The 16,229-nt window shown below is 43.6% G+C and overlaps 1 protein-coding gene across 2 annotated transcripts in view; it reads right to left on the bottom strand.

Annotated features, from left to right (window-relative positions):
• LOC148031021 (SWI/SNF complex subunit SWI3D-like) overlaps nucleotides 1-16,229 on the bottom strand; it is a 53,295-nt gene that overhangs the window by 22,814 nt on the left and 14,252 nt on the right. The window contains exons 3-5 of one of the 2 annotated variants that reach the window (XR_015691837.1): nucleotides 1,335-1,934; nucleotides 1,069-1,238; nucleotides 903-999 (exon numbers count right to left, since the gene is read on the bottom strand). Coding sequence is in view for 1 of the 2 variants with exons in the window: in XM_087684551.1 (XP_087540677.1) it covers nucleotides 903-994; nucleotides 1,069-1,238; nucleotides 1,335-1,934 (862 nt within the window). In the remaining variant the exon portion in view is untranslated. The remainder of the gene's footprint in view (nucleotides 1-902; nucleotides 1,000-1,068; nucleotides 1,239-1,334; nucleotides 1,935-16,229) is intronic. The other variant, XM_087684551.1, reaches the window with a different exon arrangement.

Below are 16,229 nucleotides of genomic sequence, written 5' to 3'. Positions count from 1 at the left end.
TGGAGACCAAGGAGCTCTGACTGTTTCCAGCCCTTGCATTAGTGTGCATATCAGTTTTTAGATTGTTTTAGTGAGTTCACACTTGCTGTCAAGTGAACCAGTTCATATGCATTTCAATTTAATGCTGCCTAGACTGGTTTCACACTGCAAGAGGCTGGTGGTTATTTTTGCTGCATTTAATGCAGCAGGCAGCACATTAAATGCTGTTCGGGCTGCTCCAGTGCAAGCCTATACACCAGGTCGGCCAGTTTTGTGGATCATTTACAGTTTATAGAAGCCCACCAATCAGTGTCAGCCATTCTGTCTTGCAGATTGCAGTATTCTCCCTCATCCATTGGCACCCCTCCGTCATCCGGTGCATTCTCCATCATCAGCCTGATGTGATGCCCTCTTTGATGTTTCAGTCTGTGTCAATAGAATGTCCTTTGCAGCAGTATCATTGTTCCAGTGGATGGTAGACAAATTAATAGAATGTGCTTTGCATCTGTTTCTCACTGTTACTGTGGCATGTACTAGCTGCAACTGTTTTACAATAATTAGCTCACTTAAGCCCGATCTTCAAGGACAGCAATTACTAGATGGACACTTGTTAGTCAACATCATGTTGGTGTATCTCAACTTTCTCATAAGTATGCACAATAAGCAACCAATTCATACAGAGAACAGGTGACTTCGATAAGTCCAGTGCATTCAAATCAATGATAGCATACACTGTGGTCGGGAAATTGAGAAATGATATGTTTCACAGGCAGAAAAACAGACAACAAATGGTCATGCACCAGCATTCTAGTACATACTTGGCAAAGCCATTAGGAAGGTCCAAACGCTCAATCATTGAACATTCATGGACGCTATTGCAAACAATATCCTCCAATTTACAAACTACAATAATAGAAAATCACCTTCGTCTGCATGAATGTTGCTGTCTTCACAAGGGATTGGCGAGCTCTTGGTAGTACATTGAGATTCTTTTTGCAAAGGCTCCTCCACAACCCTGTGCTTCTTCAGCATAAGTGAATTGACTCAACTGCATCAATGTTAGGATACACAAAATGATTTGATACACACCTGTCTTCATCTACATTGCCATTATCATTCCTTTCCAAATCGAATTCCAGGTTATAAGAGTTTTTATCAGCGAGCTGCAGGGCTGATGCTTGATCAGTGAGCACTCTGAGTGCACTGTCAGCAGACCTTGCTACAACCTCTGGTGTTATAAGACCAGCCAGGAATGCTACCTGAAAAAGACATTACACCATGTTACATTAGCATGCAGAATCATAAAGACGAGCAAACTTCAAAAACTGTATGGACAGAAGAGCTTAGCTACATACTAATGACATAACCGGATTGCCAGATTCACTGATTCCAATAGTCTTTTCTGAGCAACGAAGACCTGCCAATTGAGCTGCTGCAATAAGGGCACTTCTTGCAGTAGAGTTTTGATCTTGCAGGTCATCATCACATATGACATCTTCATGTTTAGTGTTTTCAGAAGTCAAAGTCTGATCTTCGGGAAACCTTTGATGTACTACTTCAACTGATTGAACCTTCGAAGCTCCATCTTGATCATCACTTTGAGTAACAATGTTTGCAGTTTTATTGGCACTGCTCGAATCAATTACCTGTTGTATACCTGAGAGATTTGCAGATGTTTCCAGGCCATCAAGAAAAGGATCCTCAATAGGCAGCCTGATAAAATGAAGTATGCATTGAGCCTTGGTTTTAGTAGCTACATGATCTGCTATTTCACTGAAATTGTCACCATACAATTCTAAGGCTTCGAGAAGTAAAAGTGTCTCTTGATCTGACCAACCCCCACTACCAGTTTCATTAGAATCTGTTACTGCCTCCATGAGAATAAAATCTGTATTTGTAATACCAAAACTAAACTTTCCCTCATTGTAGCATTCTGGGCACAGATCAAAATCTGCCTGTAAAATATGCAAGCTAAAAGTTACAAAAGATCTGAATTCAAGTCACACAATAAAAGCGATAGGTAAAGCAACTGAATATATAAGAGCTTGAGAAAGGCTCTGAACCTTGAAATTTGAGAAAAGCAAACTTGAAGTTACCAAGAACCAAATGGCCACAGGATAAAAATGGCTGGAGCAATTGAAAACAAACAGAAGGGTACTGAAGCTCAGAAGTTTTAACCTAATTAGAGTGTTGCTCCTTTAAATTAAATACCTTTGTGCCAGAATCAAGGGTCGAGTCTCATAAGCTTTGTTCTTTATCATGAAGAGAGACTGTTTAATAAATATTTAATAATGACTTCTCATGACATGATTCAAGTTATTGATACACTATAGGACAGCTATGCATCCTTACTGCAATATTTGATGAGGTATTCCTTATATAAACCTCCTACCTCAATGAAATGTGTGATTAGAGTTGGATGTGTACAACTCTTGAACTGCATGCTTGACTGCTGTAATACTGAGCTTATCATGCATTCTGTCAGCTAAAATGGATTGGATTCTGCCCAAAGTGCTGGTAGGGAGTGTTTTAGAGGAAGAGCACTAGACAATTGGTGAAGCAGATCTGAATGGAAGGCTCAAGACCTGAATGGAAATGCCACTTTCCTTTGTGCACATGGACATATGCATCAAAGCTTCTGACCAAAGAAAGCCTCGTAGGGAGTTATATCCTTCAAAGCCATTGTCACAAACCAGTTGGGATATGAACCACTGTAGCAACTGCCTCACCCCAAAGGGACAGGGAATGAGGTAAGACCACAATGCTCCAGGCCATCCCAAGCATGGGCCAGTTGGCACACTCCACCACACCATTCTCTAATGGTGTGTTTGGATAGGAATACTCTGTCCAAATCCCACGCTCCCTACAAAACGTATCAAAGACTTTAGAGCACAACTCGCTGCCATGGTCCGCTCGTATACCTCAAACTTTGAAAGTCATTTGCTGAAATGCCTTCCAGTCACAAAAGTTGGAATGTGCCTCACTTTTGTACTCCAAGAAATAGAGCCACACATACGTGCTAGAATCATCAACAATAAGCATCACATACTTGGCCTTCCCAAGGGAGACCATAGACATGGGTCTGCATAAATCCATGTGAACCAACTCAAGCCAAGTAGAAGCCCTCCCAAAGCAACCTATGGATGAGGCTACCTATGTTGCTTGATCCAAATGCAACTACGGCATAAAGTAGCAATGGAGGGAAAAAATCTTGAAGCCCCTCCACCATTTTCCAATAATCCCATCGAATGAAGTCAAAGTTCAAATGCCCATAACGGGCATGCCCAAGTGGCACAAGCTCGTGGGAAGACCACATTGCAAGGGTAGTGAGCTTGTGGAGCCCAACCTCCTATGTACCTGTTCAAGACACAACACCTATAAAAGCATTCTCAACAGTGACAGCGTCATAAGTGCAGGAAAGAACATGAGAATGACAATGCTTTGAACTTAACCAACTTGATCAACTATCACCATGAAAATTAAATGATAGAAATTATAAAGAAAGAGAAAGAGGCAACACGACGATGAGAGAGGAACACACCCCTTCCCCTTTATAGGATTTTAATAGACCAAACCACAAGCACAATGGAGCTGATTTGCTACAAATCTGAGAATCAAGGTTTTGAAACCCTAATTCCTGCATACACCAAACAGCAACCTTATTCCTTCTCTTGTGCTTCATAACTTCAAGTTGAGTAGAAAAAACTTCTTGAATGGATGCTAAATAAGCAAATGCCAAATACAAAGCATATGGCTCAAACTTTAACATTAGAGCTTGTTAAAAATGAAGAAAGAGATCTCCAATATATAGGTGAGGAGCTTGGGTGCTTAAAAGTGAAAACTAGAGGATACAAATGACAAGTGTTTGCTGAAAATTACAAGCATTGAGCAAAATGACAAGTATAGCGACACTTGTCTCTTTCAAAATGGCACATTCTATTCTAGATGCTACATGTAATATTTCAATTTTCTAGAGAAAAAAGCTTCTAAACCTTCTACTCTAAAAATCTCTCAAACATTAAAGAATTTGAGATAGTTTTTGAAGACAAAATTGTTCCTTGCGAAATTCTCGAGCCTTTGACGCAAACAAAATTTTCATTTGAGTAACTTCAAAAAATAAAAACCTCCCAAATTTGTAGAAATTGCCAAATTTAGATTCTAGAGATCTTAATTGTATAGATTCACTGGTTCATGGTTTGCTTTCTTTGATCATGAGCATCGAGTTTTATTTTCTAAAACCACTCACTATGTGGCCTTCTAGTCAGTATGACTACTCCAATTAAAAAAGTCTTAATCATCTAGGCTTTTTGATCTACGATCCAACTAAACTTTAAGTTTCTCTTGGATATCTCATCTATGACAACCCAAGTATAATTACAAGGTGTTCTAACCATTGGCCACCCGTGATAAAAAGATGACCATATTTTAAAACACTCAAATAATAAACCGCATTTCAAGATATATAAGCATCAAATTAATTTGAATCATTCAACCAATACATCTTGATAATAGTTGATATATAGAGGTTGGTTACAACATCCTAAGTAAGGACTACCCATGTACCTAGCTATGTCAAACCATGAATAGAGAAAAGGTTAAAACCCAAATCTAGGATATAAAGTAATTAGGCAACAAACTCCTGACGATTAGACAGAAACGAAATGGACCCCTCTCAACAAACAAGTTTCAAACAATTGTCAACAATGGTGACAACCCTCTGGCACAAACACAAACATCCTAAAGCCAATCCTATCAATAGGTCGTATGTAAAGAAACTCCCATGTCCATGAGCCATGGCTTCTCCGTAATAGAAAAAGTAAGTGCCATGTCCTTGACCTCAAACAAATGGATAAAGACACTCTGAAATAGCTAATGTAGCCTTTGTAACACCATTCTTGGTGCCTGGCTTCCAAAGGAGGTACTTCGACCAACACTTCTCTGCCAATGAGTATCTTTTCCATAGTGTGGACACTTCAACTTTGTCTTCTTCTCATCCTTCTTGTCTTCCTACTTCTTGTTGTTAGCCTTCTTGTTTCCCTCCTTATTCTCCCCTCCAAAACCTATAATAAAGACCTTAGTAGAGCCAGATCCACTCGCTCCAACCTCCTTGAGTCACTCTTTGTGCTCCAAAACAAGTGGAGCTAACTCCTTCCACAAAATAGTGTCTCGTATCCTAGAGATAACCAAGTCGTCCTACCAAGGGATGCAAGCTCATCATGTCAAAATAACAAGTATGCTGTGATACCATGTCAAAATATGCAACTAAACAAAAAGACAGTAGGGTATGTGAGGAGAAACACAATGTACAGCAAACACTAAGAGAGAAGAGAGACTCCAAAACACAAAAGAACAAGATGATAAAGCACTGAATCATGCTTTGTGAAGAAAAGTTGATACAACGGAGCCAATGCTCAAAAGATAACTACACTGTCCTATCTGAACTAGGCCATAGCACCTCTAGGGAATCTACACAATGAAGGGAGTAAAACGCAGTCCTCTGGGCAACAAGCTATCAAAGATGTATGCCAATGGTGAAGGACAGTTGTGGAGGGAGCAGAACGCAATCCTCTAATGTCATTTGAGCTGAAGAAGGAGATCACCAGTTGTTGAGGGAGTGAAGCGCAATCCTCTGACACCACAAGATGGGCCATGCGCCAAAAGACCAAATGGAAGATTATGCCAAAAGCCTAGGAGCTCCAAACAAAAGATGGAGGAGCCTTCTAATTGCAAAATGCAACTGGCAAGGACTGTAAACCTAATGCTAGGTACCAAAAGGTTGACACCAAGGTAAACAATGTTGATACCAAGGAGAGAATGATGACGCTAGGCAAGGATAAGCCCTCTAAACTGCCAAAAGCAAAAGATGCATGATGCTTGGTAGAAGAAAGCTAACGCCAAGCTTTGAATACTAACGCCAGGGCAACAAATGTTGATGCCAAGCAGGAGATGACACCAAACAATGGGCAAGCCTCCAAACTGAAAAACGCAAGTGAAAGGTGGAGCCTAAAGGAAAGTGTTGATACCAAGCAAAGGGATGGTTATGCTAGGTGGAAGATACTCCAAACGCAAAGGGTGATGGCACCTAAAACCGAGGGGTGATGGAGAAGAGCCACAAGCCACCAACCGCAATGTCCTCCTGAAAGGGTACAAGGGCAACGGAAGGGCTACAAAGACGAAAAGTAAACAAGATTTAGAATGAACTGAGTGAGAGGTGACATATATATAGACACCAATCTGTCTAGGATGGCATGTCGAGTATATAAAGGCCCTTCGTTACGCTTGCCATGTATATATTTAATTATACACGTGAGCACACCCTTACAGGTGTAAGTGTACCGTATCCTAAATATAAATGCATTCTTTTATTCTTTGTGTGTACCATACTAGTACACAATCTACTCGCATTTTTGCGCTCTACACTCTCTACTTCTACATGAACAGTACTATTGCACACCTCCTGTTCAAACTAGTATTAGAACCAAGTTAATGCATTGAAAAGATGACTAGATTCAACCTTCTCCATGAAGGATTTGGGTTCAACTGAACACATTATGGATAGTTGAACCCATTATGGATGTGTGTAACAAGAGACAGAGAGCAACAACTCTTATTTCTCCCACAAGAAAAATACATCAACAAAGTACTTGACAAGTTTTCTATGGCCAATGCTAAGCCTCTTGACGTACAATTACTGCCGTACACTAAGCTTAGCAAAGCTGATTACCCAAAAGATGGTAAGGCAGCCAGTACTATGAAGGGTGTTCCCTATGCTTCACCTTGTGGGAGACTGTGAAATGCATCTTCCAATACCTTAAGAGACACATAGAAGATGTATATGCTATGCAAAAAGTACATAAGATCTGCAAGGATATTGTGATGCAAACATGGCAAGTGACTAGGATACTGTCACGGAGACATGAAATTTTGAGATGCGTTAATCTTGTTGATAATATTTGATTAAGTTATAAATCAAATATGAAAGGTTATTTAAGCACATGTGATACACATGGCAATTATTTCGTGGTAACAGACCAAGGACCATGAGGATGCAATGGGTATCAAAGGCAAAAGTTGTAATAAGTTATGTCTGACAAGTACTAGGTGGTACTTGCAAGTGTGATGGTCCGGCCCTCAAAATCTTGCACAAGGCACCCCCACAACCCTATTTAGGCTCCCAACGAGCACTAGTCCCACCGCGCTACATTGCAACATCACCAACTCAACACAAATGGCACGAACTCAACACGACACAAAACGCGCAATAGAACTCAAAGAATGCTCACCCGTTTGCAAAATAGCCTATCTAAAGGACAAAAGCTCATATTCATAAGCAAGGAAGCATTTACAAGGTAAGCCCAAGGCTCAGCAAAGGACCATGTCACAAGTGAAAGTGGAGCTATCAACACGCATCCAACACGGCTCTATCAGAAGTAATGCAGCAATGAAAGCATAAACAACATACTGAAATAAACTGCTAAAACACAAGACAAGAGAAAGAATGAATAAGTGAACACAAATACAAATGAGAACTCAAATGTATGCTCAGGAAACGGAATCCATATCGAACACGAGACAGCAGCATACAGCAGTGAATCACTGGCTGCGTGGGCACCCTGGCACCGGCTCCTCTCTCCCCTGAAGAATCCACAAGTGATGACTAAAGTACACAAAGAGGAGGAGAAGCCCAGCAATTCATAGGCATAAAATGGGGGCAGCAATAAATGGCACCGGCTCTTCTCTCCCTTGAAGAATCCACAAGTGATGACTGAAGTACACAAAGAGGAGAAGGCCAGCAATATATAGGCATAAAATGGGGGGAGCAATAAATGCAATCGGCCAGCATTTATTGCTGGTCGGCCAGCATTTATTGCTCCCTAGCCCTAAAAAGGGCACCAAAAAAATGCCAAAAAAATACTACATGAAATGCCACAGCCTCTGCAGCATAGACTCACACCTGAGCTAACTAATCTACTAACACCCTCTCTCAGATCAAGGGTGATCTCATACAATAGAATAGTACAAGGATGGGGAATCATAAACTATACAACATAGAACCACCAGAAAAACCATGGATATCCAAGCAATGAGTGGCCAGCCCACCACCAAGATGCCTCGGAGAGTATCTAACAGCAATGTCGATCATAACAGCACCACCTGAAAATAGAGAAGAATCATAGCAACTTTCTATGTTATGTCACCTATGTCACTCGGGACATACAAGACCAATATGCTAAACATGTCTCTAAACATGTGACCATGGAATCCCCGCCTTCGACCGAAACTGCCAAGTGTCCCCTCATGTGAGCTCTAGACGAAAGCCTCCCGCTCTCTATCAAGGAACCAGCCCATCATGAACCTGGATATCAATCCCAACTCCAGGATTTGTCCCTGCCAGACTTCGGTCGATGCATCATGGATGTCCCTCTCTGGATCCTGTGCATCTATATAGACATATAGATGAGGCACGACTGCCCCATCTCACCACCCTTCACACTTCCTCTTTGGCACTGGAGAGTCGTGAGGGATGACCACATCACCACCACTAGAAGGCAACTGAGAAAGGGGCCACTAAGCTCTTCCCACGATTCGAAGAAGAGGATCCCTTCCGTGCCTTCGACTTCGCCTTGGTCGGAGAATCGGAATCGGAATCGGAATCTAAGGCAGAGGATGACTCGTCGGAGGAGTCCACATTCGACTTCGTCTTCTGCTCCTATTTCTTCCTGGAAGCCGCTAAATCTTTGCAGTCCTTCCTTAAATGACCCTTCTTGCCACAGTGGTAACACTAGGCCTTCGACTTCTTCATCTTCAAACCCCTCTTTAAAGCGGCAAGAGCCTCACCTGAACCTCCATAATGTGACGGAAGCCTCCCATGTAGTCGCAAAGTAGCCTCATGCTCAAGTAGCATGGAGGACATGTGAAGAAAACTGACAGGAGTCGTAGATGTCTGCGCTCGTAAAGCATTCGCCACTCCATCAAACTCCCAAGGAAGCTTGTAGAGTACCGTACCAACAAGATATGCCTTTGATAGGGCAGACTGCATAGTGCGAAGCTAGTCCTGGAGTTGGGTAACACGAAGTAGGAAGGATTGAATCGTATCTTTGGATTCAAACTTCAGTTGCCGGAGCTGGCCATAGAGAGTAACGGCCCTCACGGTGGAAGAAACCTCGTACATCAACTGTAACTTCGACCATACGTCTATAGCTGTCATACAGGAGGTAACCGCCAGTAGGACTTCTTTGGAAATACGCGGAAGTAAGGCTGAATGAGCACGAGCATCATCTAAATCCCATGTAAGCACTGCTCCTCATGGTTGTCTTCATCAAAATCAGATGGAACAAGAGAAGGTTGTCGAGGATGTGCCACAGCTCCACCAACCACGTACCATAACCACTTCTAAATAAACCAAGCCTTCATCACCACACTCCACGTGTAATAATCAAGTCCATGGAGCTTGTCATCAATGGAGATGCATGGAGTCGTCATCTGGAGAGGATTTAGAAAAAAAGTAGAGAAAAGAAGAGATTGGGAGAGGAAACACAGTCAAACCATGAGCACAGACTGCAAAAAGCAAGAGTTCACATGCAGTATAACCCAAAATCTGATCAAAATAAGACACAAGCTGCTGTAAAAAGTCAAGAAATCAGTCAAAAACCGTCAAAAATAGTAAAAACGGCCTAATGATGTAAGCGTCCACCCAGGAGGAGATGCAGAAACACCAAAATGCAAGCTGAAATGGATGCGCAGGCTGTAAGGATGTTGACATTAGCAAAAAATGCAAGCAAAACTGGTCGCTTGTTTGGAGCAGCAACTGCCTGATCAGCAAGAGGGAAAACACTCCTAAAATTAGCAAGAAAACACAGCAGAAACACAAATCCTGAAATCTGATACCATGTCAAAAGTGATGCAGCAATGGAAGCATAAACAACATGCTGAAATAAACTGTTGAAACACAAGACAAGAGAAAGAATGAATGAGTGAACATAAATACAGATGAGAACTTAGATCTACGCTCGGGAAACATAATCCATATCGAACACGAGACAGCAGCATACAGCAATGAATCACTGGCTGTGTGGGTACCTTGGCACCGGCTCCTCTCTCCCCTGAAGAATCCACAAGTGATGACTGAAGTACACAAAGAGGAGGAGCCCAACAATATATAGGCATAAAATAGGGGGAGCAATAAATGCAATTGACCAGCATTTAGCCAGCATTAAATGCTCTCCAACCCTAAAAAGGGCACCAAAAAATGCCAAAAAAAATACTAATGAAATGCCACAACATCTGCAGCACAAACTCACACCTGAGCAGACTAATCTCCTAACAAACTCGACATCGCTGGATGAGGAAGCTTCGTTGTCAAATTTCGGCCTAAACCAATTTATTGGCCACTAATGTCCCTGGTGATATTAGAGACTAGGCATCAGTTAATTAATTAATACTAGTCTAAGATTCAATAACTACTCAAGGATACTTGGAAAACAAATTAGCCTTGCCAATTTATTTATTGGCTAGTGAAATTATTTTTTTAACACTAGAATAATTATTAAATTAATTTTCAGAATTAATATTCTAAGAATTAATTTAATAAGTTGAATAATGCTATAAAATGGGGTTAGAAGGCTGCCACTTGGCAAAACTTCCCCGTGCAAGTGGAAAAAACGTTTTTAGGTGCTGGTGGAGTCTATTCCAACCATTGTGAAATAGGAGGAGGCTGTTAGAGAGCAGGGAGAGGCTGCTGATGTGATTTGCAACCACTAGGGATTTGTCCTACAACATGTGACAACAATTTGGAGCCCTCCGAGAGCATGTGACAACAGCCCAAGATCCTTATGGTGCAGATGACAACATATAGAAGGGGACAACAATCTTTCAGGTGGTTCTAAGCTGTAGGTGACAGCTTCCATGGCTGTTTGAGGGCAGGGCAGCAACAATTTTTATGCATTTCTCACCATGAAACTCTGAAATTTCTCTCTCTACAAAATTCTCTCTCATCCTCAAGCCATCTGTCAAGTTATTTCAATATTTTAGTTGAGCCATCAAAGGAAGAGACTTCAACCAATCTCCAATGTAAACCCTAATTTACAATAGAAATTAGGATTCGACAACCCCCTTGAGATGATGCTCAAAATTGAGGGCCTAGAACTTGAATTCTCGCAGCTAAAATTGAGGAATTTTAAGAAGATTCAAGAGGCCAACCAGTCAATATCAAATTTGGGGCTAAATTTGTCTTTCAAGGAGAAAGCTGAAGGTCATTCCCCAAGTAAACCAAGGGGCAAATTGGTTTGGAAACCTGCTGGTCAATTTTGACAACAAGAGGCACTCGGATTAGCAGAGGAGATCAAAGGATCTCAATTGTACTTCTCCCATTTGCAATATAAGATAAAGAAATACTACAAGGGGGGCCAATTTAGGAGCCAACCGAGTGTCCAATGTCCAAGATTAAAGAAGTAAAGTATGCATTTTCAATTTATGTGAAATTTATGCTTGCTGTAATTAGTGCTTAATCAAGGAATTACCACCCTCTCCAAGAAGAAAGGCTAGTTTCAATTACTTGCAAGCCTACTAGCAAGTACATTATCACCTTCACTGGCGGGCCTGTTTCATGGTTCTCTAGATTGCAAAGATTAGTAGCGCTCTCTACCACTGAGGCTGAATATATTTCAGCAAATTGATGCTTCAAAAGAAGTTATTTGGCTTAGTCATTTGGTCAAGGTCTCGGGCTGCCCACCAAAACACCTATATTTGGATGTGATAGCCAATGTGCTATATGCCTGGCTAAAAATGCCATGTTTCACGCATATACCAAACATATTGATATATAGTACCACTTTATCAGACAATTTCTGGATGATGGTCTAGTCACACTGACTAAGATCAAAACACAAGATAACCCTATAGATGTTCTCACTAAGAATCTTACAAAGGCTCAACATGAGCATTGCATTCGACTAGTAGAAGTTGGTTGAAGGTTCACTCCAAATCTTTAAGTGGTAAGTTGTTGGGTGTAAAGGCCCTTCGTTACACTTCCCATGTATATATTTACTTGTACATGTTAACACACCCTTACTCGTACCCTAAATATAAATACATTCTTTTATTCTTTGTGAGTACCACATTGGTACACACCTACTCATGTTTTTGCGCTCTCTGCACTCTCTACTGTTGTACACAAAGCACTCCTGCTACGCACACCCCCTTCATGGCACCCCACTAATTACTCTAGGATGGTACCCCAAAATGCGGGCATCCAACCCTTTTTGGGGTTGACCTTGATGAAGCCCTAATTGAAGCGACTAGACTAAAAGAATTTCTCAACACCCCTTCATGCCCAAAAAGGGATGAAGAAAGAGGAGTGAAGAGAGGTACGAAGAAGAGGTGGAGGGTCTCGGAGATCCAAGATTTCCACTTGCAAGATAACCTATAGTAACAAACATTAGGCTAGATGAACTATAGAACCTAACTCCACCTTGGGAGATAAGCCACTAGCTCTATAACTCTCATGCTAGAAGGAATTTGAAGGTCTCATCACCAAGTTGCACCCGAATCTCCAAGGCCCCAATCTAGGTGGTATTGAAGATCTTGGGTGTCATGAGAAGAAATGATTGAATGAAGGCAACCATCCCCAAGAGTAAATGGTGGATGAAAAACTTCATGATGAGTAGATTGTTAGCAGTCATGTTTGTCATGCCTTGTCATCTCCTGCCTGTGAGCCTCAGTCTGAATCAGACGAGGACATTAGGAGCTCTGACATGTCTGTCATGTGTTATGATGGGGGAGGCTAGTCACTCTTGACTGGCTGTCTTAGGTTGTGTATTTCTTTTTGGCCTCTTTTAGTGGGCAGCCACTGGCTGCCCGGCCACCTTTTTGGTCACTGTTGTGGGGCGCCCATTTTAGGGCACTTTTAGGGTTTGCGCCCATTTTAGGGTTTGCGCCCATTTTAGGGTTAGGGTTAGGGTTAGGGTTTGTCCGTTGCCTATATATTGGCAGCCCCCCTCCCCACTTGGTTAGTTGTCTTCTTGCAGATTCCGACACTCCTTCTCCCCCGTGGTGGTGCTGCCATCGTCATCAGCCTGATCTGGTGCCCTCACTGACGCTGTGGGCTGCGTGCAGGGACTGATCAGTCCATTTCAGTGTATTCAGCATTCATTTCAGTCAGTGCAGATTTCTCTTCCTTATTTTCTGCTTTCTCTCTCTCTCTCCCTCCGTGTTCGTATTTCCTCTTCCGTTGCGCTCTCTCACATGGTATCATCGCCAAACTGAGAGTACACGGAGCTGAGTTTTACGCGGGAGAACACCCACAACTCTGCGTTTGCTGGTCAAGACGTCTCCAACAGCTGAGGCGTCATCCTCTGCACCATCTCCTTGATCAGGGCGGCCTGTTTTGGTGTCCACAAATTTGCGTTTGCTGCTGGCGCCTTCTCCAGTGGCTGCCATGTCATCACCCACCTCTTCTTGCTTGCGTTTTCAGCCTGGGCGGCCCTCCAACAGCTGGGCGACACTCCTCCAGCCTGCGCCTTGCTGTTTTGGCGGTTGTTCCATCGTCCGGCGGCTCTTTTCCTGCTGGCGACTTATTCCCAGGCTGCGTTTTCAGGCAGGCAGCTGTTTTTCTGTGGTGATTGCATCGTCAGCATTTGCGTTTGACATCATCCTTGCGTTCTGTGCAAGGCGGCCAGCTCAGGAGCTTCTGGTGTTTGTGTTTCGGCACCGGCAACCTTCCCTTGTTGTGTTTTGGTATTTTGCAGATTGGAAGATGTCTTATCATCAGTCTACAGGTTTTGATGACTCAGATCATGAGCTTTTGTCTCAACATTCATCTGAACGGAGGCGTGATTTCTATCGCGAGGATCGTCATATGGAGTCTCTTCCTCGTTCCCGTCCCCCTTCTATTCATGTATCTCGGCGATCCCCTTCCAGTGGGCCGAAGATGCAGCCTTTGGTACCCCCTGTACAGGTACCCGTACTTCCTCAGCTACCCAAAGAGGACCGGTTGGATGGCTCCAACTTTTCTCTATGGTCCTGCAAGGTGGAGTGTATCTTGGACTCCTTTGATCTTTGGGAGCTTGTTTCTGTTCCTATTCCCCGGCCTATGGTGGATCCCGCAGATGGGACATCTATGGATCGTGCAGCCTTATGGGATCGGCTCAATTCTAGAGCCCGATCTTTCCTCTTTCTGAGTTTGCAGGATTCTATCCTTGTTCATGTTCACAGGTTGAAGATTGCAGCGGACGTGTGGCAGAAGCTAGCGTCTCTCTATCAGCAGAAGACGTTTGCCCACCGGATATCTCTTGAAAAGAAGTTGCGGATGCTCGCTATTGATGATAGTCCTTCCATGAAGGACCACATCAACAGATTACAGGATATGAGGGATGAGCTTGCATCCCTCGGTCGGACGATATCTTCTGAAGACATGGCTATGATTCTCTTGACTCAGTTGCCATCGCCTCGGTTTGATGTCTTCTACACCAGCCTACTTACATCGAGGACCAGTGAGAAGCTTCTATGGGAGGAGTTATCCCCGCTTGTCTTGGAGCATGACGAGCGACTCAGAGAGGTCAGTGCTAGTGGATCCGACTCCACTAGAGCCTTTGTTGCAGGTTCGGGAGGACAGAAGAAGAAGAAGAAGTCAAAGGCTAAGAAGAAGGACAATTCTTCAGACTCTGACTCAGATTCAAAGAGACCGAAGTGCCCACACTGTGGGAAAGGGACACATCCAGAGGAGAAATGTTGGAAGAAGTACCCTCACCTTCGTCCGGGAGCGAAGGGTGGATCTACATCGGAGCCTTCTTCTACCACTACACCAGCTGTTACCCATGAGTTAGTGTTCCTTCATATCCCTGCTTTGGAGGAGGATCCTTCTTCCGTGGCTGCAGTGTCTTCTGCGCAGCCTTGGTTAGTGGACAGTGGTGCTTCGAGTCATATGACTCCCCGAGGTGATTTGTTACAGGATCTCCGTCCATCAGAGGGTTCAGTCACTGTTGGTGACATTTTATCGGTGCCTATTAGTGGTGTTGGCACATTGCCTTTGTTTACAAACCGAACTACGAGCTTCCTTTCACAGGCCCTACATGTTCCGGACTTGGGCCTTCCCCTCCTCTCAGTTTATGGCCTTACGAGGCTTGGCACACGCGTGATCTTCACCGAGCATGCCGTTGTTATTGAGGATTCTCTTACAGGAGCTGTCTTATCTACAGGTTGGCAGGAGAGCGGGCTTTACAGGCTCCATTTCCCTTCTTTGATGCAGGGTCCTCCGAGGCAGTCTATTGCTACAACCGTTCCCGCTTGTGCACCTTCTATTCCACAGGTTCCTTCCCATCCCCCACCTTCTCCTCCGGTGGTTCCCTCGTACCTCCTATCCCTTTCAGAGGGGGACGATCTCGGTGATGCGGCTGTGGATTCCCTGGCCCCTAGTGTTTTAGAGGAGGCTTTCCAGGATCGTGAGGAGCTCCTTCAGCAGCAGTCTACATCGACGGACTTCATCGACATTGGCATTCCTCTTGCCACCCCAAGATCTATTTCCTCTTCGGCCTTCAGCCACATCCAGGATTTGAGAGGGGGTGTTAGCAGTCATGTTTGTCATGCCTTGTCATCTCCTGCCTGTGAGCCTCAGTCTGAGTCAGACGAGGACATTAGGAGCTCTGACATGTCTGTCATGTGTTATGATGGGGGAGGCTAGTCACTCTTGACTGGCTGTCTTAGGTTGTGTATTTCTTTTTGGCCTCTTTTAGTGGGCAGCCACTAGCTGCCCGGCCACCTTTTTGGTCACTGTTGTGGGGCGCCCATTTTAGGGCACTTTTAGGGTTTGCACCCATTTTAGGGTTTGCGCCCATTTTAGGGTTAGGGTTAGGGTTTGTCCGTTGCCTATATATTGGCAACCCCCCTCCCCACTTGGTTAGTTGTCTTCTTGCAGATTCCGACACTCCTTCTCCCCCGTGGTGGTGCTGCCATCGTCATCAGCCTGATCTGGTGCCCTCACTGACACTGTGGGCTGCGTGCAGGGACTGATCAGTCCATTTCAGTGTATTCAGCATTCATTTCAGTCAGTGCAGATTTCTCTTCCTTATTTTCTGCTTTCTCTCTCTCTCTCCCTCCGTGTTCGTATTTCCTCTTCCGTTGCGCACTCACATAGATACCCTCCTAAGGGTGGAGATGTAGAGGCTCTCTTGAAAGTCGAAGAAAAAGCAGAAACCCCCTAAGAGGGCATGGAAAGAACATCCCCCTTCGAATCCCCCTCTATGAGAGATAGGGAA

This window comes from Lygodium microphyllum, chromosome 9, assembly GCF_053477565.2.
Source record: "Lygodium microphyllum isolate KBCC chromosome 9, Lygodium_microphyllum_v1.1.10, whole genome shotgun sequence".
NCBI classification, from domain to species: Eukaryota; Viridiplantae; Streptophyta; class Polypodiopsida; order Schizaeales; family Lygodiaceae; genus Lygodium; species Lygodium microphyllum.
The sequence above is the reverse complement of the archived record's forward strand: the minus strand, read 5'-3'. Positions and strand labels throughout refer to the sequence as shown.